Below are 26,007 nucleotides of genomic sequence, written 5' to 3' on the forward strand. Positions count from 1 at the left end.
TATTCGTCCTAGACCCACCTTAAAGTATACCAATCGGCTTAGAATCGTTTTCTGAGTCGATTAAGCTATGTCCGTCCGTCCGTCTGGCTGGCTGTGCATGTAAACCTTGTGCGCAAGGTACAGGTCGCAATTTTCAAGATAATTGGATGAAATTTGGCACGCACGTTTTATTTGACCCAAGGACGAAAATGGTTAAAATCGGTCCATTATTTCACCTAGCCCCCATAGAACAGAACCCCCCGAAAAGGGCTTCTGAGCTCATAATTATGTAAAATATACAGATATATCGATAAAATACGGCACAACTAAGTTTTATAGAAGTCTTGATGACCCTGCCAAATTTCATAAAGATCGGGCCCCATTTGACCCTAGCTCCCATACAAAGTCCCCTTCAGAAAATTACTTGAATGTCCCAAATTAACTTATAAACACAAATATCCCGATGAAATTCACCACAATAAAATATTATGTAAATATAAATATATTCACAAAATTTTATCGGGCTTGGTCCATATTTGCCTCTAGCCCCCATATAAAGCCTCTTTCAGAAAATTAGTTTTTCATCCATAAATTGCTTAAATGTATCGGAACAAGGGAATATTGAAGATAAATGCTTTATTATGAAAAATAAATCACATTTAATATTCATAACTGGTGTAGGGTATCATATGGTTGGCCACGCCCGACTATACTTTCTTACTTGTTATAAATATAAACATTAAAATGTTCTATTTATTGATTAGTATAAATACATTTTTTTGGTTTTAAATTTAAGTTTTCATTAATTTTCATATTAAATTTACAATTGTCTTCTTCTTTTTTATAAAATATGCATTATTTTGATAACAAACAGTGACATTTTCTGTTGTTTTGGCAACACTGCGAAGTTTAATCTTGCACTCAAAAACATCAAAGGGGATTAATATAAGATTAAATTCATTTTTAGCTTAACTAATCTGATTATTAATTGGCATTTGATTAGCATCTCAAAAACCCGCTCTTAAAGATTGGCTCTAAATCATAAGGATACTTAAAAATTGTATTTTTGTTTTCTTTATTTTAGACCAAATAACCGATTTTCTGTCTTGTCTATGTCAAGTTTACAATATAGTCTAATGTCTAATATATAGTTTAATAGTCTATAGATTAGTCTATATACTACTTTTTAGTATAGTTTATAGTCTATTCTATAGTCAAGATTAAAAATTAGTCCACAGACTAGCCTATAGTTTAGTTTATAGTCTAGTCTTTCGTTTAGTTTATAGTCTAGCGCCATTGCTCCACACTATTGTCAAGGTTATTGTATGGTTTAGGTTAAGAAGGCTTATGAACTATAAGAAGGTACACCTCCACTTGAAGATTATAAGATCTATTGTGCATTCCTTCATAGTGAGTGCAGATCCAAAGATAGAGAAACAAAAACCCTAGCAGAAAACAAGTATGGGTTTCAACTCAGAAGATTTACCAAGTCAATTCCCTTTAAATTAAGAAATGTGAGAGAATCTTAGTCTCCCTATAAAATCCATTTGAAGAAATGACTAATTCCCTTGATAAAAGCTAGTAGACTAAAAGGGTTAACTTCCTTAATTTCCCCCAGTTCGTCATGGAACCTATTTCCCAGTCATTTTAAACTGAGATTCTAAATGCTGGGACTCGATTGTCTCTAGTTCCTCTGCATCTTATTTACCATCTACTGACAAAGACCCGAATTGAACAATGTCTCGTTAGCATTCTTATCAGAATCTTTAGAATGCGTTTTTCCAGTCCTATAAGTATCTTTCTAGCTCTCACAACAAGTGTTGGCCATAAAGCCTTTGATATTTTGAAATCCATTCTACTATTCCAAGATTGGTTAATGATGTCACGTATTCTCTGGAATATCAAAATATAAAAGTGACAGATGGGTGGTTTTACCACCCTTTACCTGTTATATATCTACTGTAAAGTCGATGGTCTATTTCAAATTTCAATAGTTTTCATTAAATTCAAGTTAAAGTTTTTACTCTCTCTCTCTCTCCACATATTTTTAAAAATCACTACTTTGTTTTATAAAAATAATATTATTTATTTAACTATTTCATTAAAATAATATCTTAACTCACACATTAAAACATTTATACTCACACATACATAATAATAAACTAAATAAGCTAAAAAAAAAACAAACCAAAATCTATATGAAGATCCATTTCGAAATACTTTTTAATGAACAAAAAAATCCCAAAAAAAAAAAAATAAAACAAAAAAACTAGAATACTTAAAATAAACACTTTAAATTATTAGTTAAATTAATTGTTATGGTTATTATTACTACTATTCTTCATAAATTAATTCAAAAATACAAAAAAATAATAATAAAACACTTGTATTTAAAACCAAAAGAAGAAGAAGAAGAAAAGAAACGAATTCAAATTATATACTTAAAAAAAATGCAAAACCAACAAACAAACAATTGAGAAAAGTAAGTAAAATGCAAAAATGAAAAAAACAAGAATGAATTCTGAAATCCCCAAAAAATAATAATAACTACATAAAATTAGGTGTAATTATATTTATTTAAATAAATTAGTTTCATTAAATAAATTATGAAAAAATACCAAAAAAAAAAAAATGAAATAAAAATAAAAAAGAAATGAAAAAATTTACACAAAAAATAATTGAAAAAAATTAAATATAATGAAGTTTTATTTTGGCTTGGGTAAAAGGGAAACAATTGAAAGCATCTCAAGTAGAGAGTTGTGTCTAGTTTGGAGTCTAGTCTATAGTCTAGGACAAAGTCAACAACAGAATAGTTCTGTTTATAGTATTTTGTCTAGTTTAAAATCTTTTCGATTGACTAGACAGTCTATAGCCTGGTCTATAGTCTACCTCATAGTCTAGTCTATAGCCCAGTCGTTATTGTATTCTGTTAAAAAGACTTGATGCAAATATTTAATCGCTTTTTCTCTGTGTATACCTTTCCACGCTCATAAGGAAACTTCCGTAAAATAAACAAGTAAGAAAGTATAGTCGGGCGTGGCCGACCATATGATACCCTACACCAGTTATGAATATTAAATGTGATTTATTTTTCATAATAAAACATTTATCATCAATATTCCCTTGTTCCGATACATTTAAGCAATTCATTGATGAAAAACTAATTTTCTGAAAGAGGCTTTATATGGGGGCTAGGGGCAAATATGGACCAAGCCCGATAAAATTTTGCGAATATATTTATATTTACATAATATTTTATTGTGGTGAATTTCATCGGGATATTTGTGTTTATAAGTTAATTTGGGACATTCAAGTAATTTTCTGAAGGGGACTTTGTATGGGAGCTAGGGTCAAATGGGGCCCGATCTTTATGAAATTTGGCAGGATTATCAAGACTTCTATAAAACTTAGTTGTGCCATAATTTATCGATATATCTGTATTTTTAACATAATTATGAGCTCAGAAGCCCTTTTCGGGGGGTTCTGTTCTATGGGGGCTAGGTGAAATAATGGACCGATTTTAACCATTTTCAATAGGCTTCGTCCGTGCGTGCCAAATTTCATCCAATTATCTTGAAAATTGCGACCTGTAGCTTGCGCACAAGGTTTACATGGACAGCCAGCCAGCCAGCCAGCCAGCCAGACGGACGGACGGACGGACGGACATGGCTTAATCGACTCAGAAAACGATTCTAAGCCGATTGGTATACTTTAAGGTGGGTCTAGGACGAATATTTTTATATGTTACAAACATCAGCACAAATCCAATATACCCTCCCCACTAAAGTGGTGTAGGGTATAAAAACCAAAAGAATTCATTTTAATAATATTCTTTATAAAAATATTTTATTCTTATTTTAATAGAAACACACTGCCACCAACCCATTTTAAAAATGCTTAAAGAAAATATTGCAAAATTTGTAAAATAAATAAAAAAAAACGCATCAAAAACTTAAAAACTAAAATTAAATGCAAAATTTTATCCCAATGAGAAAAATGACAATCTAAACGCCATTTCCACCATATTTTGTGGGATGTCAGGACGATGACATATATAAACCTCTTTGGGTGGTGATAGAAATAAACGTCCCACAGCCACAAAAGAGAAATGTTTACCTTCAGAAGATTTAGCATCACGTACACGTATTGTCATGCCATGTTCCTTAACCACTACTAAATCTTTGCCGGTTATTTGACGGCTGGCATCAGCACGTTTAGAGTGCTTAGCCTTTTGCAGCACCTGATGTATAGTATGAAAAGCCATGTACATTTCCGAGGTAAAGGGGAATGTTTCTTTACTGGATTTTAAGGGACAAAACACTGAATTATTAGTGCCATCCACATAGACATAATAGAAAATGTTGTTTTTCCAACCAGCAGAGATCTTAACAGGCACCACATTGCTTATCTCCTTCCACAACGACTCCGTGACTTGAGTCTGCAGTTGGACATCGGTGCCGCTGCAGTGTAATAGATTCTCTTCCATGAAATTTTCCCAATCCGAACCGCTATCATCGCTGGCCTCATTGTTGGCGCTGGTAATAAGACGTTTTTTACTTGAGTCATCTTCACTAGGCGTTAGACTGTGTACTGAGGAACCGCCCAATGAAGAACCAGGTTGATTGTCTTCATCATAGGAAATGCTGCGTGTGTAGTTGTTACTATTGGAGTGTGATTCCTTTGCATTGCCCGTCTGACTCGAGGAGACATGTAATTTCTGTTTGATTAATGTCGCCGTGTCAGTTTTTTTCACTTCTTTTGTTTGTGCCTCCTCCTCCATTATAGAGGCTTCTAGTATCTCCGGTCTTTTATTAGAAACCGACCAAAACATGGCCAAAGACTCGATGCCACACTGCACTAAATGATCCAAAGTTTCCTGTATCTCTTCTATATAGAATAAAGAGGGAACCACCTTTTCTTTTTCCTCCGTATCAGGGGTGGTGAATATTTTTAGAATTACCGCCAAAATCAAATGACCACGTCCACAAATGGCCAAAAAATAACGCCCTTGACTATCGGGTAATAATATTTCTTCCCATACGTACAACTCTTTCGTACTATGTTTGCTAACGAAATCAAATATGCCACGACATCTCATAAATACCTCGATATGATGGCGCATATCCAAAGGCATTTGGGAAGCCAGCATAAATTGATCATAGTACAGGACACTGCCATAGATGAAAAACTCCCTGTGTGTATGTAAGGGTTCATCATTCCAATTGCGATAGTCCATAGCTTCCATTTCACTTAAGGCATCAAAAATACGCAGTTGAGCCTCTTTGGGAAGAGGCAAATGACGTGATTCTTTTAAAACATCCTCTAAAGGTGTAACAAATCCCTTCTTCTCCACCTTAAGCAGTAAACGTACTTTTTGTATTTCACAGAAGTTTAGCATGAATTGTCTAAAATCCAGATTTTTAAAACTATCCAGATTCATGTGTGGAAACATTAATTTTATATAAGACAATAATTCGTCGGCTCTTAAATTACCCTCAGATAGATTAACCATATTACAGGGATAAGAGAATAGAACCAGGAAACCATTCAAATTGCGGTAATACACAAAATATTGTACGTTATCAAAAGCCAATTTGGAAGCGGAGGGCTTGGTCTTCATTTCTTCTGTGAGTACTGCATTCAAAGTTAAAAAACTGCCTCGAGCTTTGTATAGAAAATTGTTCAAAGGATCCTCGGGATAAAAATACAAAGAATTTTTATGTTCATCATTTTGATAACATTCTGGTGGCAAAATTAACAAACCAAAATTCATGCCTGCTTCCGTAGACTGGGAAGTTTGTGGTTGATCGTTAAGATTTTGTAATTTTTCAAACATTTCCGAAAATTTCTTAAAATTTTCTATTTTCTTTACCTCATTGGAGGACTCGGCACCACCATTGTTATTATCCGCATTTTGCTCGGTTTTAAGAGGTCCTTGAAATTTCAAACATACCTTAGTAGGTTCCACAAATTGCAACAGCAAGTCATCAATGTTACTAGCTCTTATCTCTATGTCATCCAAAGTTTTAAACCAGTCACCCCTCGAAACTGGCTTAAGATTGCCTTGTTGAAATAAAGCGGGCATATCGTGTACAAAACTATCCACCATTAGGCACTCGGGTTGATCGGCAAAGGGCACAACATGAAAACCCAAAATAGACTCAACAGCCGTTGATCTTCGGCCAAAACGAAAACGATCTGCTGCAGTTATAACCAATTCCAAGCATTTGCTAGCCTCCTCAGTTGTGGCAATATTGGCAAACAAAAAAGGGTTTTTATTTTTTTCCTCTTCAGTTGTTACTGTAGTCTTAAGGCCCGTTTGTTGTCTCCGGGAAGATTTTTTAGCCATTCTTAAAGAGTTTCTCATAAATTCCACTTTACCCTCTGTTTGCATTTTGCTCAAATCTTTGGGCATATACTCCACATAGAACAAAGAGCCATCTTCAGCCACAAACTCTTCCCAATTAGCCATATCACTGCCATCTGAGTAGGAATCATCTGCACTGCCAGAATCACTTTCCGAAGAATAACTCTCACTGCCTACATCCACATTAATGCAAGTGCTATTATCTTTAATAGTTTGATATTCTTGCGAGCGACGCATTTTTTCCTTGGTTATGTGGCAAGAATACAAAAAAAAATAAACTGTGCGCCTGCGTGCAACAAATTAATAAAAACAGAGTTGTTTTTCAAAAAATTAATTAAATTTTCTCCGAGTGTAATTTAATGTTATGATCTGCTTCTTATTAGTTCCATATGTTTTTAAGGCATTCACTAATATTGACTATTGCACAATATAAAACACTTCACAACACTACATTACAACAGCTGAGATAAAGAGAATTTATTAAAGCTGCCGTCAGTACAACAGCTATCGATGAAATGTGAACGATAAAATGTCATAATACACATATAAAAAATATATAACTTAATCTCGAAATGTCAATCTCTACTAAGAAATAAAAATAAATTGAACTCTGTTTGTATCTTATTATATCCGCCTTGTGTTGTGTTTTTTGTTTTCAATTTCGATGGATGAAAAGTCAGGTGACTCGAAAAACATGTCGCCCCATAACAATCATGATCCTTCCGAGAATTCCAATCAAAATGTTGATGAAGCCGATCTGCAAGGTATGGAATCACATAATCTAATACAATTAAATGTAAAAACTCTACATGCTGTTTGCTTTTAGAAATGGCTGCTGTCAATGACAGCCTTGATGAGCTGAGCACTGTATTGGATTTCTTCGAACAGCGCACTGATAACATTATCGAACAGTTAAAAGAGCTGCTGCACTCTAATCGTGAGATACGTCAAGAATTGGCTTTGGAAAATGCCGCCAACGCAGTGGAAAATTTAGATTTAGAAAAGCCAGAAAACTAAAAATTGCTTTAATTTCTTAAGCTCTTTTTGTTTTGTTTATCAAACTTATTTCACAAGTATTACAAATTGGGTGATTTATGTTTTATTCTTAGACGTCGAAATAAAGTACAATAATTCAAAGAAACGTATTACAAACTTATATTAATCCACTAAAGCCATACAGCTTTTACTTTTTCATTCTTAATAGCTGTTTACTGGACACCTCAAACAGGCGTTTATTAACACGTCTTAGTTTTTGTACCTCTTGACGCAATGCTTCTAATTCTTCACTATTTTCTGCGGCCGTGTTGTTTGTTACTGCGGGCAGCATATTACTACAAGAGGAACTATAATCCAAGTGTCTGTTGGCATACTTGTATTCATCACTTTCATACTCATCTTCATAGCTGTTGCTAACCATTACCTCTATGGCCTGCTCTTCATCTTGTTCAATTGGGTCTAACATACGTTTAAGATTTGAACAGAAAACTTGCGGTTGTTTATGTTCCGGATGGAAAACTACTGGATTTGTTAATCTTATTTTGAGATTTGTTATGGGTCCTTTGAATTGCATAGTTTTAACCAATTGACGACTTGGTATATTCCATACCAATACTTGGTTATCACTAGCACCGGAGACTAAAGTTTGGCCGTCTAAAGATAAGGCTAAACAATTGACGCAACTACCTTTTGTATGTCCAAGAAAAGATTTTGGTTGCTCCTCAACGTGGTATTCCTGAAAAGAAGAACAAATTAAGTTTTGAAATTTGATAAATATTTAAAGTTAAGATAATCTATTAGAAATTAATTATTCGTATTTACTTCCCATAGATTAGAGAAGTTATTGAAAGATAACTTTTCTACAGATTAGACAAAATATGGAAAAGTAAAATTATCGATAATACTTTCATAATCGATAACTTTTCTATAGTAAAGTCGAATTATCGATAACTTTTCTATAGTAAAGTCGAATTATCGATAACTTTTTTATAGTAAAGTCGAATTATCGATAACTTTTCTATAGAAATGCCAAATTATAGATAACTTTTCTATAGAAAAGCCAAGTTATCGATTACTTTTCTATTGAAAAGTTAGGCTATCGGTAACTTTTCTATTGAAATGTCAAGTTATCGATAACTTTTCTATAGAAAAGCCAAGTTGTCGATTACTTGAAAAGTCAAGTTATCGATAACTTTTCTATAGAAAATCCAAGTTATCGATTACTTTTCTATTGAAAAGTCAAGCTATTGGTAATTGTTTCTATTGAAAAGCCAAGTTATCGATAACTTTTCTTTAGAAAAGCCAAGTTATCGATTACTTTTCAATAGAAATGTCAAGTTACCACTAACTTTTCTATAGAAAAGTGAAGTTATCGATAACTTTTCTATAGAAAAGTCAAGTTATCGATAACTTTTCATTAGAAAAGTTGACTTTTATATGACTTTTCTATTGAAAAGTCAAATTATCGATAACTTTTCTATAGATAAGTGAAGTTATCGATAACTTTTCATTAGAAAAGTCAAGTCATCGATAACTTTTCTATAGAAAAGTTATAACTTTTCTTTAGACTATAGCAATTCTCACATTTTTTAACTAACCTTAACTCTTGGAATATCATTAATATAAAACTGGAAAATATTCCCTGTATTGGTACCCACAAACACCAAAGTCTCCATGGCATTTGTTATAACGCTTTGCAAACCCTCGGCGAATACTACACTCAGCAACATTGTGCCGCTATTTAAATCATAAATTTTGCAAGAACGATCCAAAGAAACGGTGAACATATACGATCTAATGCCACCGGCACCAATATGAACATCCGTTACCGGCAGACCATGATCGTTAAAGGTATAAGTAGGCTCCGAACTACCATCGATATTACGACACAGAACCTGTGTTAGATTCCACACCAAGACAGCGCCATCTTTGCCGGCACTTACGAAATGAGAACCATCATCGGTGAATTTCAGACAAGTAACAGTTTGATAATGTTTGCCCAAACTGGCCATCATGCGTCCGGTGGACAATTGCCATATATAAATGGTCTCCTGTATACCAGCCACTATATAACAGCCATCAGGCGATAAAGCTAAGGCGGTCACTGCTCCCGGAACCACAAAACGTATGGCTGTCATTTGTTCCTGGTTATTAATCGGCCATACATGTAACAAAGGTTTTGTTAAATTAGCCGCCACTACATATTCGGAACGTAAAAGATTAAGGGAATGCATTGCGGCACCACCGCCACCACCTTTATAGTTCATTAGATTTGTACCCGTACGATAGTCCCATACTGAACAGCTTAATTGATGATCATTGGTATCACTTACAAATAAAACTTCTAAAATATTATTATCAGTCATGATTTTTGGAAGTTTTTCTCAATAATTTAATTTAAATTCTATACAAAATGAAAAGCAAATGCTAAATTTTAAATTTCGACGTCCGCACGTGTTATTGTTTTGATGCTTCTTCTTTAAGTTATATTCACTCAATGTGAATTATTAGCCAAGTAAACAAACGGGTATTTTTGGGAGATTAAGAAAATCACAAAAATATGATATTGTTCTTGAACAACTAAGAAAAATGATGTACCAGTTTAATTATAGTTGAAGGCATAACTTTTAATTTATATATTTGTTATTTAGTTTGTAATTAAAAGAATAATTTAACAAAAAGCTGAACAATAATATTCTAGTAAGAAGATTGGTAACCCTTTGCCAGAATATTGTTATCATTTTAAAGTGAATAGTTTGTTTTGACACGAAGTTTTTTATACTTCTTTACACATTGGTCAAAAAGGTAAACAATGACCACCATGGCTCCCAGTAAGGAAGAGGAAAACACGTTGTCTCTGCCACAAAAACGTTATTACAGACAGAGAGCCCACTCCAATCCCATAGCAGACCATTGTTTCGATTAGTAAGTAAAAAATCAATTACAAAATCAAATAATTTTATTTACTTTTGCCAAAATCTCTTATTTCTAGTCCCGCTCATCCTGCTGAAGTGGATTGGAAAGAATTGTACCCCGAGTATGATACCTATTCCCCAGCAAAATGTGTAGAATTTGCCGATATCGGTTGTGGTTATGGTGGTTTCCTTGTGACCTTAGGTGAAATGTTTCCCGATCGTCTGGCCATTGGTATGGAAATTCGTGTTAAAGTTTCCGACTATGTTATGGATCGTATTAAGGCTTTGAGATCATTAAATGTAGGAAAATATAATAATATAGCTTGTATACGTACAAATGCTATGAAATATTTACCGAATTATTTCGTTAAACATCAATTGGATAAAATGTTCTTTTTGTATCCCGATCCACATTTCAAGAAAGCCAAACATAAGTGGCGCATTATTAATCAGGCGTTATTATCGGAATATGCTTATGTTTTGAGAAAAGGGGTAAGGATTTTAAACTTTGTGTTATTTTATCTTTGAAATTTTTAATTTTATTACATTTTCCAGGGCCTTGTTTACACCATGACTGATGTTGAAGATTTACATAAATGGATTGTTAAACATATGGAGGAACATCCTTTATTTGAACGTATATCTCCCGAGGAAGAGGTTTGTTATGGATATAGTTTTTACGATTACTTTCAATTTGCTAACACTTTTATATGTTTTAAGACCAATGACCCAATTACCCCCAAACTTTATCAGAGCAGTGAAGAAGGTGCTAAAGTTGTTAGAAATAAAGGATCACATTTCTTGGCCATATTCCGAAGACTTTAATGTTAAGACTATAAAGAATGTACAATAAAGAATTTGTAGAAATATTAATAATGTTAGTCAAAGCTTTTTTTATCAGTCGGAATACTTGTCCGGTATTGCACATATCTTCCATATTATACATATGTACAATAAATGACTACAATTTACAATAGTAAAAACTCTCTAAAGGATTATTGTAAATATTTATAAATTTCTTTATTTGTTTATAGTGGTAGAAGAAATAGCTTAACATCAGACATACATGAAAAATGATCAAAATATAGTAAAATAACATAAATTGATTTAGAACAATTTACACTCCTCTTAAAAAAATCAACGCTTACGATGTCTAGAATCATGAGAATTATCACGATGAGAACCGCGATGCGATGAAGTATGACCACGATAATGTTTATTACTATTGGATGACGATGAATTATGATGATGATGCATGGGACGTTTGTCCTGATACTTGTCCTGGTATTTATCACGTCTATTATCCATATATTTGTCCGTATGGCGATCTCGAGAAGGTTTCCTAAAGAGAAATATAAAAAAATATAAATCGAAATAAAAAGAAACAGTATTTTATGGTTACCTTTTACGATGCTTGGAATGTGGTGAACTTGAGGGTGATCTCGAATAATGCCTGGATTTTTTCTTATTCTTAGAAGGAGGTGGTGTTCTTGATCTAGAACGTTCACGATCTCGTTCCCTTTCACGATCACGTCGTGATTTCTTATAACGATTGACAGAGTTAGAACGAGATCTAGATCTTGAACGAGATCTAGAGCGTGCCGTTCTCCTAGAATCTCTAGAACGGGATCTAGATCTAGAGCGGGAATCTTTACTAGGTGATTTCTCATTGGGCAATGGTAAGGGGATAGTACGCTGTATAAAACCACCCCAAGCATTATGAGAACCATTATTACGATCTACTGCTGTCACGGCCGGGGGAGTGTTGTTTTCCTTGGTCTTATTTCTTGATTCCATATAGCGTTTCTTAAGCTCCTCTACCGCTTCTTCTAATTTATCCACATTAGGTTTACCGCGAGTATACAATTCCATGACACGATAACAAATATCTATTATATCATCTTCGGGCACCTGGAATATACCATACCAGGGATGTGGTTGTGAAGGTAAAGGTATGGAAAGTTTACGAGCACTTAGATAAATACAAGCACAGGCTATTGTCTCAGGATTGTAGCGCATAAAAACATCGGTACGCAATGAATCATTCATAAAATTCCATGACATTTGCATCAGCTGCTCGTGTTTTTCATATTTTAGCACCTGCAGGTACATCACGATCAACTTATGGGGATGCTTGACATGTACACAAAAGCCCAACTCTTTAAGGACACGACGTTCTGCTTTAATGACTTGAGTTTTAAGGTTGGTATAGTATTGATCCAAAATCATAGCGGTGATTTCCCTACAAAAGATAAAGGTGGGAAGAAATTGATGTATGGACATTAAATACTTTAAATTAAATGCACAAACACCGAAAATATTGTTTAACTTGCAGATTGAATTTGGTGTCAAAGATTTAAATATGTACACTGTTATAGATATTTTTACATAATAAAGCAATATACGATATTTTATACAGAATCCATATGAATTTTAGTTACGACGCTTAATTACAGAGATTACAAATGATTCCTATTATTTAAGGGCAACAATTAAAGGTCGATACTCGATAAAAAGTTCACTGAAACTACTTTCTTTGTATTTTTAATAGGATGCTTATGTTAGAAATTATCTATCTATCTATCTATCTATCTATCTATCTATCTATCTATCTATCTATCTATCTATCTATCTATCTATCTATCTATCTATCTATCTATCTATCTATCTATCTATCTATCTATCTATCTATCTATCTATCTATCTATCTATCTATCTATCTATCTATCTATCTATCTATCTATCTATCTATCTATCTATCTATCTATCTATCTATCTATCTATCTATCTATCTATCTATCTATCTATCTATCTATCTATCTATCTATCTATCTATCTATCTATCTATCTATCTATCTATCTATCTATCTATCTATCTATCATGTATTCGACATAACCCGGACACCGACCGTGCCAAAAAGTCCTTTAAAATATCCACATTTTTGTGATTACTTAGTTTTTTTTACCAGGAAGAATGTTTTCAAATAGGTATCACACGAATTACTAAATTTGTTCTCCCATTTATTCACTTACGATTAGCAAACCACCCTGCCTGTCGTAAACAGAAAGGGAACAATAAATATTTTTAATTAATAAAATTACAAAAAATACACAACAAAATTTACTCACTTTTGTCCGCGCACCTGCTTGATGTGATGGAAAACGTTTATAACATCACGTATCCTACGTGGTGCCTCCTCAATCTTCGAGGCCAAGCAAACGCAACTCATGGCCACCGTTTCCATATTGTGCCTTACAAAACTCTTCGAATAGAAGAAACGCTGAAATATCACCTGGCCCGTGGCCATGGCAACTTGTGGCAGTTTCAGCAAAATACCTGCCGTCTGTATTAGCTCACATCCCAGTATACGTAAATCCTTTTCTGTCTCAGCATCCAAACCATCCAAATGTGAGGGTGTTTGATCCAATTTCGCTTCGGGTATCAAACTGTTTTCCAAAGTCAAAACGATTTTATTATAGAGACGCGGAAAAATGGGTTTGTTTTCCAATGTCGTAGTTGTTGTGCTGCTGCTGTTAGTGGTGGCATTGGTGGCATCATTTTTGGCAGAATTATTTAATAAATTTGCCATTTTTACTGATGCTACTAAGGAGGAATTGGCGAATTTTGTTGAATCTTCAATTACCACCATTTGTTCCAAGTTTTTTGTGTGTGTCAGTAGCAGAGCCCTGCGCCGACAAATATTAACGGCGGCGGCGACTGACACTGAATATGTTGGCGGCGGCTTAAAATCGACTGTAAGCCGGCTTAGTTTTCAACCACGTTTAGTTTTTAATTTTTAAACGATTTTAAATAAAAACGGAATCCGAGAGATCAGAAAGTAGGATTTTGGAAGCAAATATATTGTTTATAACAACAAAACAGAGCAAACTCAAAAGTTGCATGAGAAATTATGCAGGGATGAATAAAAAATTCTTAAAAATTAAAAACAAATCCTTTCTCCAAGTTTTACTAGGATCTGCCGATATTTAACCCTATCTTCCATATAAAACATCTTGCAGAAAATCAGTTTGTAAAAAATTTTGCATTAAGAAAATGATCAATGACGTAAAAACAAAGATATTTTATTTGTTTATTTACTAGCTATACCCAGTGTGCCGTGCTACCCTAAAAGCAATATAAATAAGAAACCTACTTAACAATTTTGATGATTCTAACTACAATGGTTTTCCAGATATACAATTTGTTACATATAGGAGATTCCACGCAAATTATTGCAATTTCGCCAATTATTCCGAACGTTAATTAAGATTTTAATTTAATCTATGAAAAATTTGAATAATCTAATAGTTTCCAGATATACACAATTATGTATTTAAGTGCCAAGCCCCCCCATTGAAAGTCCGCCCGTTATTCTCTAAATGTTCTTCAGTAAAATTTGAAGATTCTAGCTCTAATAGTTTCTCAGATATACGAATTTTTCTATTTAATTCATATGGGAGCTCCAAGCCCCCCAGATGAAAGTCCGCCCTTTTTTCTCCAAAATGTTCAGATGAATATTAAAGTTGTTCGTGCAAAATTTGAAGAATTTAGTTATATTAGTTTCCCAGATAAACGAATTTTTGTATTTAATTCATATGGGAGAACAACATCATTTAAAGGGATCACAAAGAGATTGAAAAATATTCCAAAAGTTTCACTTTGAAAACATTATTAGAATGTATGAAAACTCGCAACTCTAAAGGAAGACTATTCCTATTTTAGTGGTATTTTATGATTAAAATAAGTAAGGCAAATCATATGTCGTAAAAAAGCAAATTTCGGAAGTGGTCCGATCATTAGATTAATAAGAACGTCACCGTGATTTTCGGATTAGGGACTTAAATGTGGAATTGGATCAATAATATATAAATTTAAAGTATTTTTTTTTTTTAATTCTACCATAATTCTATCATAATGATAACTTTTGGAATGATGTATTAGCTATAAACTGATTTTCTGTAAGAGGGTTATATTGGCGGACCGATCCTCATAATTTTATTTTTCATAAATGTGGGTTTCGGTTCCTAAAAATGTTTATTTCGTCGACATCGACATTTGAAAGCCATTTATGTGCGTTTAAGTCATTTTCTGAAGAAGATTTCATTACATATTTTCGTTCCAACAAAAATTGTTTTATTATGGTATTATTAAGTACGTAGAAAACGTTAAAATCAATTATTGAAGGGGGCAGGGTCAACTATGGCCTATAGAGATTTCGATTGATATCGAGCCCTTTTTGCAAAATGGACGTAAGCGAGATAAATTTTCGTTCAATTAGGATACTGCGTGTTTAATTTTATGTTTATATATTCAATATTTTAGAAAATTCAAAAAGTACCAGTTAAAGAACGAAAAATTACCAGAAATACTCCAGTTTAAATTTTCATTCACTCAAGTCCCTGATTGCTTAGTTTTATATTTTTATGTTCATTATAAAAGAAAATCCAAATAGTACAAGTTGAAGAACGAAAAAGTACCGAAAAATCCCGTTTTATATGTTCTCACTTACTCCATGTTCAATATTATAGAAAATTCAAAAAATACCTTTTGAAGAACGAAAAAGTAGCAAAAAGTTCTCTTTTATATGTTATTACTTAATCCGGGCTGTACATTCCTAAATTCATGTTTCTAGGTTCAATATTATAAAAAATTCAAAAAGTACCAGTCGAAGAACGAAAAATAGAAAACTCAAAAAGTACCTTTTGAAGAACGAAAAAGTACCAAAAAGTCCACTTTTATAGATTCTCAAGTGCTTAATTACATGTTTCTAAGTTCTAAGTCAAAAAAGTACCAGTTGCAACATCGTATTGGGAGCCCGTTATTATGTATTCATATGTATAAGTTAATAAACCAAAAACAATGTTTTATAAAAAAGTATCGAAAATAGGTACAATTTTCACCCCTTAAACGTCCGAATATCCAAATAGTACTAAATTTATATTTTTATTTGTTCGTCAAGTTATGAAGGATTCAAAAATATTTTTTGAATGTTCTCTGGTTTAAAAGATACATGGGGTGCAAAAGAAGTACCAAATTACAGTTTCTACCCGTTAATTCCCCAAAGGGGCCGAAATTGAAAAAAGTACCAGACACCTGCCCGCTTATTTTTTTAAATGAACGACGATAAGCTTTAAACTGTTTTTGTATCTTTTATAGTTTAGGAGATATGAGGTTACCGAATTTACCCGTTTTTACCATTTTTAACCCCCTAATCATTCGAATTTTCAAAAATCCCGTCTAAGTGGATCTATTTGGTGGGAGACCAACCTCTTGTCTAAATTTCAGCTCTTTAGCTAAAACCGTTTAGGCTCTACGATGATGAATCAGTCAGTCAGTCAGTAACGTTAGAATTTTATATATACAGATTATGTATATAGATTTCGTGCATTGAATTATACTGTAAAAACATTGTAATGTTCGACTTGAATTCAAGTTTCGTTTTCACTGGAGAATGCTATTGAATTAAAGTGTATTTCAACACTTGAAATTTGAATGTTTGACTGGAATTAAACTTGTTTTAAACTTTAATTCCAGCAAGAATGCTTATTTGGTATAGTGTGACAACTATAAGGGACCTAAAGTCGACATAAAGCCCACAATGGTTAGTACCAATATTTTGCCCAAACAACATCTACATACCTAGCCAGGTTATATCCTCTACGTCCGTGAAGACATTCTCTACAAAGCTATAAATTTGTATAAAAGGCGGCTTAACAATTGTTTCTTGTAAATATTCGGCCACCATAGTGTTTGGAGACAACAAGAGCTTCACTGAAAGGCACACCAGACAGACATCGCGCTCTATTATGGGTGTATGGTAGTGATTCTGCTGAGATCAATGGTATAATAATAAGTATGTATCCCAAGGATGCCCCCTGAATACGGCAATCAGCTTCCGTCCATTGCCTCTAGGTGATAATATACCATGTCACCACTAGCCGACCGACCACCACCCGCCTAGGTGACTAGGGAGGTATATATGTGGGCATTCTTCCAGGAGACCATCATGATGCCTCCTCTTTCTTGGAAAGAAAGACGTTCTTTATAGACAAATAAATAATTAATTAACACCATTACTTACATTTTTTAATCTTCTAGATCTCACAAATATGCCAAATATAGATTTCGATAAACACTTTTGGGTATTAAACGAAAACAAACCCCGCCTGGAAAAACATTTTCATCATAGTTATTAACAATTTAACTAAACCCTCGGTATAGTAGTATAGCAATTGTTAGTAAAAAATTAGTTTTTTATTTAAAGAATATCATTTCTGTCATTTTAGATTTTCGCACACACACACAACAACAGATTTTTTGTGGCAAATAAAAAATGCAGAAAACAGCTTGGCGCGAAAAATTCTAGCAGAATTTCTTTTCGCAGTCGGCAGAATTGACATCAACTGCACTTCCCATTTGAAATACACATGTTCGATACCAGCAATGTAAAAAGGTGTAGCTCCGTTGACGTCAACGAAGCTGGTTTGAAGTAAAAGCAGCGACACGAATTTGGCGCGTAAAACACGAAAATATCTGAGGCGAAGCATATACATCGAACGTTGAGCAAAGTTCTACACCGGCCAAATTTCAATGAGCGGCTTATTATTAGATAAAAGAAAACTTGCTTAAATAAAAACAAATTAATTTTATATTGTAAAATTCCATAAATTTAGCGAAAGCGTTCTGTAAATTGTACAAAATATGGCGAAATTTTCAAGCCGTATTAAGCTGAAAAATTTTCGGCGGCGGCGGCTTTGACAGTTTGTTCGGCGGCTAGGCTTAGTCGGCTTAAGCCAAATCGGCGCAAGTCTCTGGTCAGTAGCAGTGTTACCATATGTCAAGTTTTCCCTTTTTTGCAAGTTTTTTGAGATTCAAAAAAGTTTTCAAGTTTTATTCCAATAAAAAAAGTTTTTTTTAAAATTTATACTGTTTTTCAGTTTTTATTTTATTTAATCAATAAATAAGTTTAAAATAAAAAACAATGTTTACCATGAACAAAATAATATTTTATACCATTAATATTCGAGATATTCCTAAAAACTGAAAAAAATTGACCGGTGTTGATGACCTTAATCCCTCAGAATAGACGTTAAGGACACAATGCACTTCGACCATATTGTAGAGATTGGTTCACCATACTAGGCCAAATTCGCGCATGAAGATAAATGGATTAATCGGTGAGTGTTTGAAGATATCATCTGGGTCTGGGTAAGACAAAATCTTCGTGTTTCGAGTTCCCAATGACGGGTAGTTACAAAAGTTCAGAGGTTTCCTCTTGTAGTACACAGAATCTACATAGATTCATCATGACATTGCAAGTGTAAATTTATGGTGTCTAAGACCACAATATCCAGTAATTCCTTGCTACTGATGTTAAGGAAAAGTTCTGTACCAATTATCATTAAGCTATTTAAAATTCCTCAATTTGCTCATTTTTTCCACTCATTTTTCTTGGGTATTTTGTAATTTTAGTACAAAAAAAGTTTTTTTTGTTGAAAAAAAGTTTTTTTCATAAAAATAAAAAGTTTTCTTCAAAAAATATATGGCAACACTGGTCAGTAGTCACAAACAGTGATGCCAGGAGATTTTTTTCAGAAATCTCTACGCTTATGAGAAAAAATCCCCCTTTCCCTATATCCTAATTTTATAAGAATTTAATTGTTATTTCTAAAATTTTAATTTTAAAGATTTATTGTTTTGTAAATTATAAGCCGAATTGGCCAAATTATAATGATAAGTTTAAAAATTGGAAAAAATATAATTTTAATTGCTAAAGCTAGCTGCCTACACATTATGAGAAGACGTTAGTTGTTAGATTTTTATTTCGTACTGCCAAAACAGAATAAAATTAAATTGGTATGTATCATGATACAACCAGTAATTGTAATCTAATTGTTATATTATGGTATGTATGATTATCAAAAAAATCAAATAGAAAATATCACATATGAAATGAATAAAACAAACTTCAATTCGAAAAAATTCAAGGAAAAACTTAAATTTACGATTTTCAATTTTCCATCCGCATTTTCAGTAAGTTTTGTTACATTTTGTATCTACTATATAATATTTTCAATTAATTGTATTTGAAAATTGTTAAAAAATATGAAAAATTTTTGTCCTTTTTCCTTCCATCCATGTGAAATTAAAAAAAAATGCACACAAAAAAAGAAAAATCCCTACACTTGGCATCACTGTGACTCACAAAAAAAAAAGATACAGAGTTGATTGTTGGCAGAGTTCTGGGGCGGAAAAATTCCTTATTTAAGGCGTTGTTGGTTGTTATGGTGCCGGCTAGAAAGAAGTTACAGGGTGGTTACAGTTTTCTGGGTAACACAGTAACTCCCCATTGGTAATACAGTTTATTTGTAAACTCACCACTGGTAAGGCAGTTTACTGATACAACAGTACTTTTATTATGTAGAGTTTTTGGGTCGATAATGCAGTTTCATTCCGAATAACGGATTTGTGGTGAGTTTCCGAATCTCACCATAGTAAGTGTGGCGGGTTTCCGAAAATCGCCATAGTAAGTGTGGTGAGTTTCCGAAACTCACCATGGTAAGTGTGGTGAGTTTCAGTAAGTGAGGTGAAATCCACCACACCATTTTTAAGAGAACAAGCAAGAAACAAAAAAATAAATTAAATAGAAAAAAAAATGGAGAGGAGGGAGAGAGAGACGGGCAGACCCGCCCCCGGCCGGCCCCATTTTTTCCAAAAATTAAAAAAGACAGACACACAAAACCTATTCGGTCGGTCTCCCTCTTTTTTTATTCGGTCGTACACAAAAGTGACCCAAAGTTGGAAAAACCCGACGACCGAACCTCATCGTTATATGCTAAAAAAAATACAACCGTTTAGGAATTACAAACACTACTCTCTCCTCCACCCCCACCACCCACACACATACCAAAAACATTTTCCCACCACACACATGTGGTACAAATAATATTATTACTACTACACCTTCTCTCTGCCTACTACGTTAACATTAAAAGAGAAAAAATAAATTAGGAGTTAACAGGAGCCATCCTCCACCTGTTCTGTTAGTTAACAGAGCGAACACTTACCATGTTAAGAAAATTTAGGGTTACCAGAGACAAAAACGATTTTTTCCCAGTTTTCTTCCAAAAACTAAAAAAAATTCCCAATCCTGAAAAAAATAATAAAAAACGCAAAAAAATCGTGAAAATTAAAAAAAATCGCAAAATTTTAAAATAAAAAACGAATTAAAAAAAGATTAATTTAAAAAAATTCTTACTCCGAAAAAATCTATAAAATTTAGGAAAATTGAACTCCTTCCTTAACGACTTAAAAATCGCGCGATTTATTCAAAAAATTATTATTATTATATTTTAATTGTTGGGGTTCGTTCGTTCTCTCCATCCATAATTAATATAAAGTATAATCGAATGAAAAAAAGTTGTTTAGCGCAATCATATTTTATACCCCACCCCACCATCAAAAAAGATTGAAATATTCTTCTAAGACCCATAAAAAAGTATATATATTCGGGTCCCTTATTTAGATTCTAGGGTGATCGACTCGATTTTTCAACCGGTGTTAAAACCGGTTTTTTCTGCTTTACCAGTGTCGGTTTTTTCTTAATGCTGATTTTTCGAATATCGAATAACCCGGTTTTTTCACTTTTTAAAAACCGGTTTCGAATACTTTTATTTGCTTTGTATTCAAAGATTATTTAAATGAAATTTTTAAGTAAATCATAATAGAGCCCTCTAAATTTTAAAAATATTCGAGTTGAGGAACTATCGTATATTTTTCTAAAGCTCCTTTGGTTAAACTTTTTTGATTTTCCTAATTAATTAAAAAAAATTATTTGTAAAATTGATAACTGTTTTATAAAATTTTATCAATTTTAAGATTATATTCCAATTACAATAATTCATTTACGGCTGAAATTTTATGGAAGTGTTGGAATGCCTATGCCTCCGGTAGGTTAGTGTTCTAGTCTGGTAGACCGGAGGTGGTGGGTTCGATTCCCACCTGAGGCACTGGTTAAGGAGCGCACAACAGGCCCGATAGAGGCCTAGGTGTATTTCTTCGGATTTGATGTATATACATCCTCCTTTCAAACTAACTAACTAACTATGCAAATTTTCTAAACTGGGCTTTTATAATAAGCTAGGACTTTTTTCCTATTTTTTTTTTATATTAAAGAAATAAATATAAATCAGACGACTAGATCTAAAGTTATAATCTTTTAAACTGTTAAAAATCATTTCAGGCCATGTTTTATTAATCAAATTTAAACATAAACATTAATTTTTTCAAATTAAAATATATTTTTTTATTTATAATGAAAAACCGGTTAACCGGTTTTTTCTGAATTTGAAAAATATCAACCGGTTTTTTTTAAATGTCAACTATTCGAACTATTCGAAAACCGGTTTTTGGAAAATGTCGAATAATCGATCACCCTATTAGATTCTAAGACGATCTAGCCATGTCCGTCCGTCTATCTGTCTGTTTAAAACACGATAGAGTCCAAATGGAAGTAGCTAGCGAGCTGACTCTTCTAGTTGATGCAGTTTGTTTGATATTGGAAATGGGCAATATCGGTCCACGATTTCGCCTAGCCCTTCAGAAAATGACTTACTTATCGCCCATCATAACTGGCTAAGAAGAAGAGAAGCATCAATAGCGGTGAAATTCGGCACAAACATTTTTATGGGAACCTAAAATATATATCTCTTCGTAAAATTTTAAAATTGACCCCTCCCATATTAATTAGGTCTACTTCAGAAAATGACTTTAATGCTCATCAAGCTAAGAAAAGCATCAATAGAGGTGAAATTCGGCACAAAGATGTTTTATGGGAACATAAATCTATCTCTTCGTAGAATTTTATAAGGATCGGTCCATAATTGGACCTACCCCCCATATAAAGTCCCCTTCAGAAAATGACTTTAATTAATAAAGTCTTATTACTGACTCAAAAATGTGAGTACAGCAGTAAAATTCTACATAAACAAGTTTTGTGCGAGCCAAAAAGCTCTTATCAAATTTTATAAGGATCGATCCTTAATTAACCCTATCCCCCTTGTAAGAGGTCCCCTTCCGTAAAGCTCATTACTGAAATGATGAAATTCGACATAAACAATTTTCGTATTAGCTAAAAAATCTCCCACTAAATTTTATGAGGATCAGTCTGTAATTGACCCTCTACTCCCCTATAAGGTCCCCTTCAGAAAATGACTTTAACGCTCATTGCTGTCTCAAAAATGCGATTGATTACAGCAGTGAAATTCTTTCTACATAAACAAGTTTTGTCTTGCCAAAAACTCTTTATCAAATTTTATGGGGATCGGCCTATAACTGACCCCACTCTCCATATAAGGTCCCCCTAAGATAGTGACTGTAACGCTCGTTAAAAGCTCATTACTGGCTCAAAAATGCGACATAAACATATTATTTTTGATGAACAAAAATCGTTCTAAATTTTAGAAGTATCGATCCATAATTGACGTATACGGGGCGTATAAGGGGCACCTTTAACGCTCATACTGCATAAAATACGAGTAGATTAATATGCAATTAATTCAACATAAAAAAATGTTATGGGAACTTGAAATTTTCCTCCCGACATATTGATGAAGATGGATCGATAAAAATTACCACTTTAGTAAAATTACGACTTAGGCGATGAAATTCGATCGAATAAAAACCAACTTCTTACGAACATAATTTTATAAACAAAAGTTTATAAAAATCGGTCTATTTGACTCTTCAGAAAATCACTTTAACGCTCATGTATGTATGTATGGCTCAAAAGTCCTTCCAAATTACGATAGTTTTTATAGGAACTGAAATTTTTCAACTGAATTTGATGAGGATCGGGCGATAACTTATCAAACAAATCCCCATTTTCGGTTTTCTTCAGAAAATTACTTTAATGACCCCCATGAATTAAAAATACGAGAATTAGATACAAACCATAAACCGACGAGGATAGATAGGTCCTTAATTGACGACTCTACCCTCCATATAACCCACTCTTACAAAAAAACAGTTTATGGTTATAAATTTGGATCAAACAAAATTAGTATTTTTAATTCGGAAGAGCACGGTCCATGCTTAAGCCTTATTAAAGAAAGGCCCTCTTCCAAATATTTCCCTGATGTTCATATTAATATTGACATATGTTCAACATAGATCGATAATATCAAAGTTTATTATTTAATAAGGATGATTGATGGTGGGGGTATATAAAAGATTCGGCATGGCCGAATATAAATAACAATCTTACTTGTTTTCTAATGTTTCCTTCTCCCCCAAAAAAGTACCAACAGTGAGTGAGTATGTGCTGATTTGTAATAAATAGCGGCCAACAACTACCCATCACTGTGGTGAACTATTGTGTTTGAGAGAGGAAAGAGAGAGAGAGTTGTGTTTGTTTATCTACCTCTCTCTGCTGGCGTTATGTTTTGCAGTCAACGCGAACGCCGGCAAATAAAACAAGCAGAGTAACCACACACACACAACTAAAAAAGACAGTCCAAACAGCGTCCATCATTCAAGTTTCATCAGTCACTCGCTGGTCGTCAGTGCGTACGGTTGTAAATTTTTGCTCGTTGCTACTTACCAGAAGATAAATATTAGATAAAAAAAAGTATCCGGTGTGTTTTCTCTTCCCCTAAAATTTTTTTATCTATTAAAGAGGATTACAACAACAACAGTGTAAAACAAAGCATCAAAAATTCAACCATTTTTAATTAACGGAGAAAAAAAAACAACTTGTTTTAAAAAAAGTGTTAAATAAGAAAAACAAGTGTTTGGTTAAACAAAATATTTATTATTTAAAAAAAGTGATTTCACTGTGGGATTTTGCAATAAAAAATTAAATAAAATTTTGTTGCTTTTTTGATTTTAATTAAATAAGAAAAAAACTTAGACGTAATCAAAAAAAAATTTCTAAAACTCGCTGCTCTCTCTTTTTAGGCTTTTTGTTAACAGTGATTTTTGACTAGCTAACGCTCTCTCTCTTGCTGTAATTTTAACATAGGAGAAGTGTGGTTTTTGTTATTGTTTTATTTTAAATAAATTTTAAAATTGTGTAGTGAAAAACAACAACAACAGTGATAAACATAAAAGATTTTGTGCGGTTTCTTATTGTTATTTCTTTTCTATTATTGATTGAACACCGTTAACTTAAAAAATTAAAAAAAAAAAACACTACAAATACAACACTGTTTCTGACAGAGAAAAGAAAAAACTAAAATAAATACAAAATAACAACAAACACATACTAAATTTTAGTGATTGTGTGTAGATAAAAAAGTGTGCTTCTGCTAAGCTTCTCATAACTATAGCAACTCTCTCTCCACCACCACTAGCAGCACTCTGTTAAATAAAACATTATTGTTGTTGTTATTGTTTGTAACATCTCGTTTTTACATACATACACATACAACAAAACAAACATACGCTCAACAAAATCTTAATAAGAAAAACAGCAACAAAAACATATTGAAAAACAGAAGAAAAAACAAAAATACAATTTGTAAGGTGTGGGGAAATCGATTGATTACGTACCAAAAAAAAATAGAAAAAACCGAAACTAAAAAATTAAAACAATTTTAATAAACCAAACTCCAACATTAATGCAAAATTAAATAATAAAGTGTTTTCTTTTCTGTTTTTAGTGAATTTGTTTTAAAAGAATAAATGAAAATTTGAGAAATAATAATAAAAAAAGTTAAAAGGCAAAAGAAAATAAATTGTTAAAAAAAATTTTAAAATCAAACAGAAAAAGTGAAAAAATTAACTAAACAAAAATTTTATAAAAAATGGAAAAATCAACAGCCTCTTCTTCTACATCCTCTGCCTCATCCAGCTCTAGTAGTAGGAGCTCTGGAGGCTCGACAACAACAACATTAGCAGCAGGCAGTAGTAGTAATAATACAGCAACAGCCTCTAGTGAAGCTAATCATCATCACCAGCAACAACAACTACAACAAGAGCAGCAAATTTTGCAAAAGCCTCATCATCATCAAACTACTTCTTCGACTACTCCAACTAAAAATCAACTTAATAATTCACTAGGGTGTGGTCCATCATCAACATCCACAATAACAACAACAACAACAAAAACAGCAGCAACAACAATAACATCTTTGGATAATAGAGGTGGCTGCAGCAGCAATTTAAACTCCAACCATAATACATTGTCGTCGTCGTCCCTTAACAATACCTTGTTGGGTCATCAATCTTCAATCAACACCACCACCACTTCTACTTCTACTAGTAATGCTGCTACTTTATCAAACTTAGCATCATCATCAGGTTCAGCAGCAGTTACAGCTTCTTCCACCTCTTCGTCATCGTCATCGTCATCCTCACAAATGGCGCCAATTAATCTTAATATTAGCACAACAACTGGTGGCAATTTTAGTGTGTCTGTAGATCCTCAGATTACGGTGGAAAATCTCAAGAAAATTATTGCTAAAAAATTAAAAGTGGCCAAGGATCGTATATGTTTATTGCATCGTGAAAAGTAAGTATGAAAACAAGCAAATTTAAATATAAAAGTGGAAAAGAAAATCTTGCGAAATGAAAAAATTGTAAACAAAAGAAAACAAGTAAGAAAGTATAGTCGGGCGTGGCCGACCATATGATACCCTACACCAGTTATGAATATTAAATGTGATTTATTTTTTATAATAAAGCATTATTTATCTTCAATATTCCCTTGTTCCGATACATTTAAGCAATTTATGGATGAAAAACTAATT

The 26,007-nt window shown here is 33.0% G+C and overlaps 6 protein-coding genes across 8 annotated transcripts in view; 3 read left to right on the forward strand and 3 right to left on the reverse strand.

Annotated features, from left to right (window-relative positions):
• Nucleotides 1-3,823: 3,823 nt before the first annotated feature.
• LOC119604282 (protein inturned) lies at nt 3,824-6,686 on the reverse strand. The gene has a single exon (XM_037956815.1). It carries the CDS (start codon nt 6,581-6,583, stop codon nt 3,959-3,961), a length of 2,625 nt encoding a protein of 874 aa, XP_037812743.1. The 5' UTR covers nt 6,584-6,686; the 3' UTR covers nt 3,824-3,958.
• Nucleotides 6,687-6,836: 150 nt separating this feature from the next.
• LOC119604284 (UPF0184 protein CG14818) lies at nt 6,837-7,491 on the forward strand. The gene is made up of 2 exons (XM_037956818.1): nt 6,837-7,110; nt 7,173-7,491. Exons 1-2 carry the CDS (start codon nt 7,011-7,013, stop codon nt 7,361-7,363), a joined length of 291 nt encoding a protein of 96 aa, XP_037812746.1. The 5' UTR covers nt 6,837-7,010; the 3' UTR covers nt 7,364-7,491.
• On the reverse strand, nt 7,423-9,837 carry LOC119604283 (WD repeat-containing protein 18). The gene is made up of 2 exons (XM_037956817.1): nt 8,941-9,837; nt 7,423-8,078 (listed from the first exon to the last, which is right to left on the reverse strand). Exons 1-2 carry the CDS (start codon nt 9,706-9,708, stop codon nt 7,530-7,532), a joined length of 1,317 nt encoding a protein of 438 aa, XP_037812745.1. The 5' UTR covers nt 9,709-9,837; the 3' UTR covers nt 7,423-7,529.
• Nucleotides 9,838-10,012: 175 nt separating this feature from the next.
• Nucleotides 10,013-11,240, forward strand: LOC119604286 (tRNA (guanine-N(7)-)-methyltransferase). Its single transcript, XM_037956820.1, has 4 exons — nt 10,013-10,267; nt 10,335-10,749; nt 10,813-10,914; nt 10,978-11,240. The coding sequence occupies exons 1-4, from the start codon at nt 10,155-10,157 to the stop codon at nt 11,080-11,082; spliced, it is 735 nt and encodes a 244-aa protein (XP_037812748.1). The 5' UTR covers nt 10,013-10,154; the 3' UTR covers nt 11,083-11,240.
• Nucleotides 11,241-11,252: 12 nt separating this feature from the next.
• Nucleotides 11,253-13,963, reverse strand: LOC119604285 (cyclin-L1). Its single transcript, XM_037956819.1, has 3 exons — nt 13,387-13,963; nt 11,660-12,499; nt 11,253-11,599 (listed from the first exon to the last, which is right to left on the reverse strand). The coding sequence occupies exons 1-3, from the start codon at nt 13,905-13,907 to the stop codon at nt 11,395-11,397; spliced, it is 1,566 nt and encodes a 521-aa protein (XP_037812747.1). The 5' UTR covers nt 13,908-13,963; the 3' UTR covers nt 11,253-11,394.
• A 9,843-nt stretch (nt 13,964-23,806) lies between these two features.
• LOC119604287 (putative uncharacterized protein DDB_G0277255) overlaps nt 23,807-26,007 on the forward strand; it is a 73,420-nt gene continuing 71,219 nt past the window's right edge. For all 3 annotated transcript variants that reach the window (XM_037956821.1, XM_037956822.1, XM_037956823.1), the window contains exons 1-2: nt 23,807-23,953; nt 24,919-25,769. In XM_037956821.1, the coding sequence (XP_037812749.1) occupies nt 25,063-25,769 (707 nt within the window). In that variant the 5' untranslated portion in view covers nt 23,807-23,953; nt 24,919-25,062. The remainder of the gene's footprint in view (nt 23,954-24,918; nt 25,770-26,007) is intronic.

The sequence above is a fragment of the Lucilia sericata genome, unplaced genomic scaffold (genome assembly GCF_015586225.1).
Source record: "Lucilia sericata isolate MDLA Ls3-8-SP2 unplaced genomic scaffold, ASM1558622v1 Contig000378F_arrow, whole genome shotgun sequence".
NCBI classification, from domain to species: domain Eukaryota; kingdom Metazoa; phylum Arthropoda; class Insecta; order Diptera; family Calliphoridae; genus Lucilia; species Lucilia sericata.

Coding starts and splice junctions, on each gene's coding strand:
- LOC119604282 (XM_037956815.1), bottom strand. CDS start 6,583: ATGCGTCGCTCGCAAGAATATCAAACTATTAAAGATAATAGCACTTGC.
- LOC119604284 (XM_037956818.1), top strand. CDS start 7,011: ATGGATGAAAAGTCAGGTGACTCGAAAAACATGTCGCCCCATAACAAT. Junction 7,111..7,172: donor TGATGAAGCCGATCTGCAAG/GTATGGAATCAC, acceptor GTTTGCTTTTAG/AAATGGCTGCTGTCAATGAC.
- LOC119604283 (XM_037956817.1), bottom strand. CDS start 9,708: ATGACTGATAATAATATTTTAGAAGTTTTATTTGTAAGTGATACCAAT. Junction 8,079..8,940: donor ATGATATTCCAAGAGTTAAG/GTTAGTTAAAAA, acceptor TCTTCTTTTCAG/GAATACCACGTTGAGGAGCA.
- LOC119604286 (XM_037956820.1), top strand. CDS start 10,155: ATGACCACCATGGCTCCCAGTAAGGAAGAGGAAAACACGTTGTCTCTG. Junction 10,268..10,334: donor GCAGACCATTGTTTCGATTA/GTAAGTAAAAAA, acceptor TCTTATTTCTAG/TCCCGCTCATCCTGCTGAAG. Junction 10,750..10,812: donor CTTATGTTTTGAGAAAAGGG/GTAAGGATTTTA, acceptor TACATTTTCCAG/GGCCTTGTTTACACCATGAC.
- LOC119604285 (XM_037956819.1), bottom strand. CDS start 13,907: ATGGTGGTAATTGAAGATTCAACAAAATTCGCCAATTCCTCCTTAGTA. Junction 12,500..13,386: donor AAGCAGGTGCGCGGACAAAA/GTGAGTAAATTT, acceptor TATCTTTTGTAG/GGAAATCACCGCTATGATTT. Junction 11,600..11,659: donor CATTCCAAGCATCGTAAAAG/GTAACCATAAAA, acceptor ATTTCTCTTTAG/GAAACCTTCTCGAGATCGCC.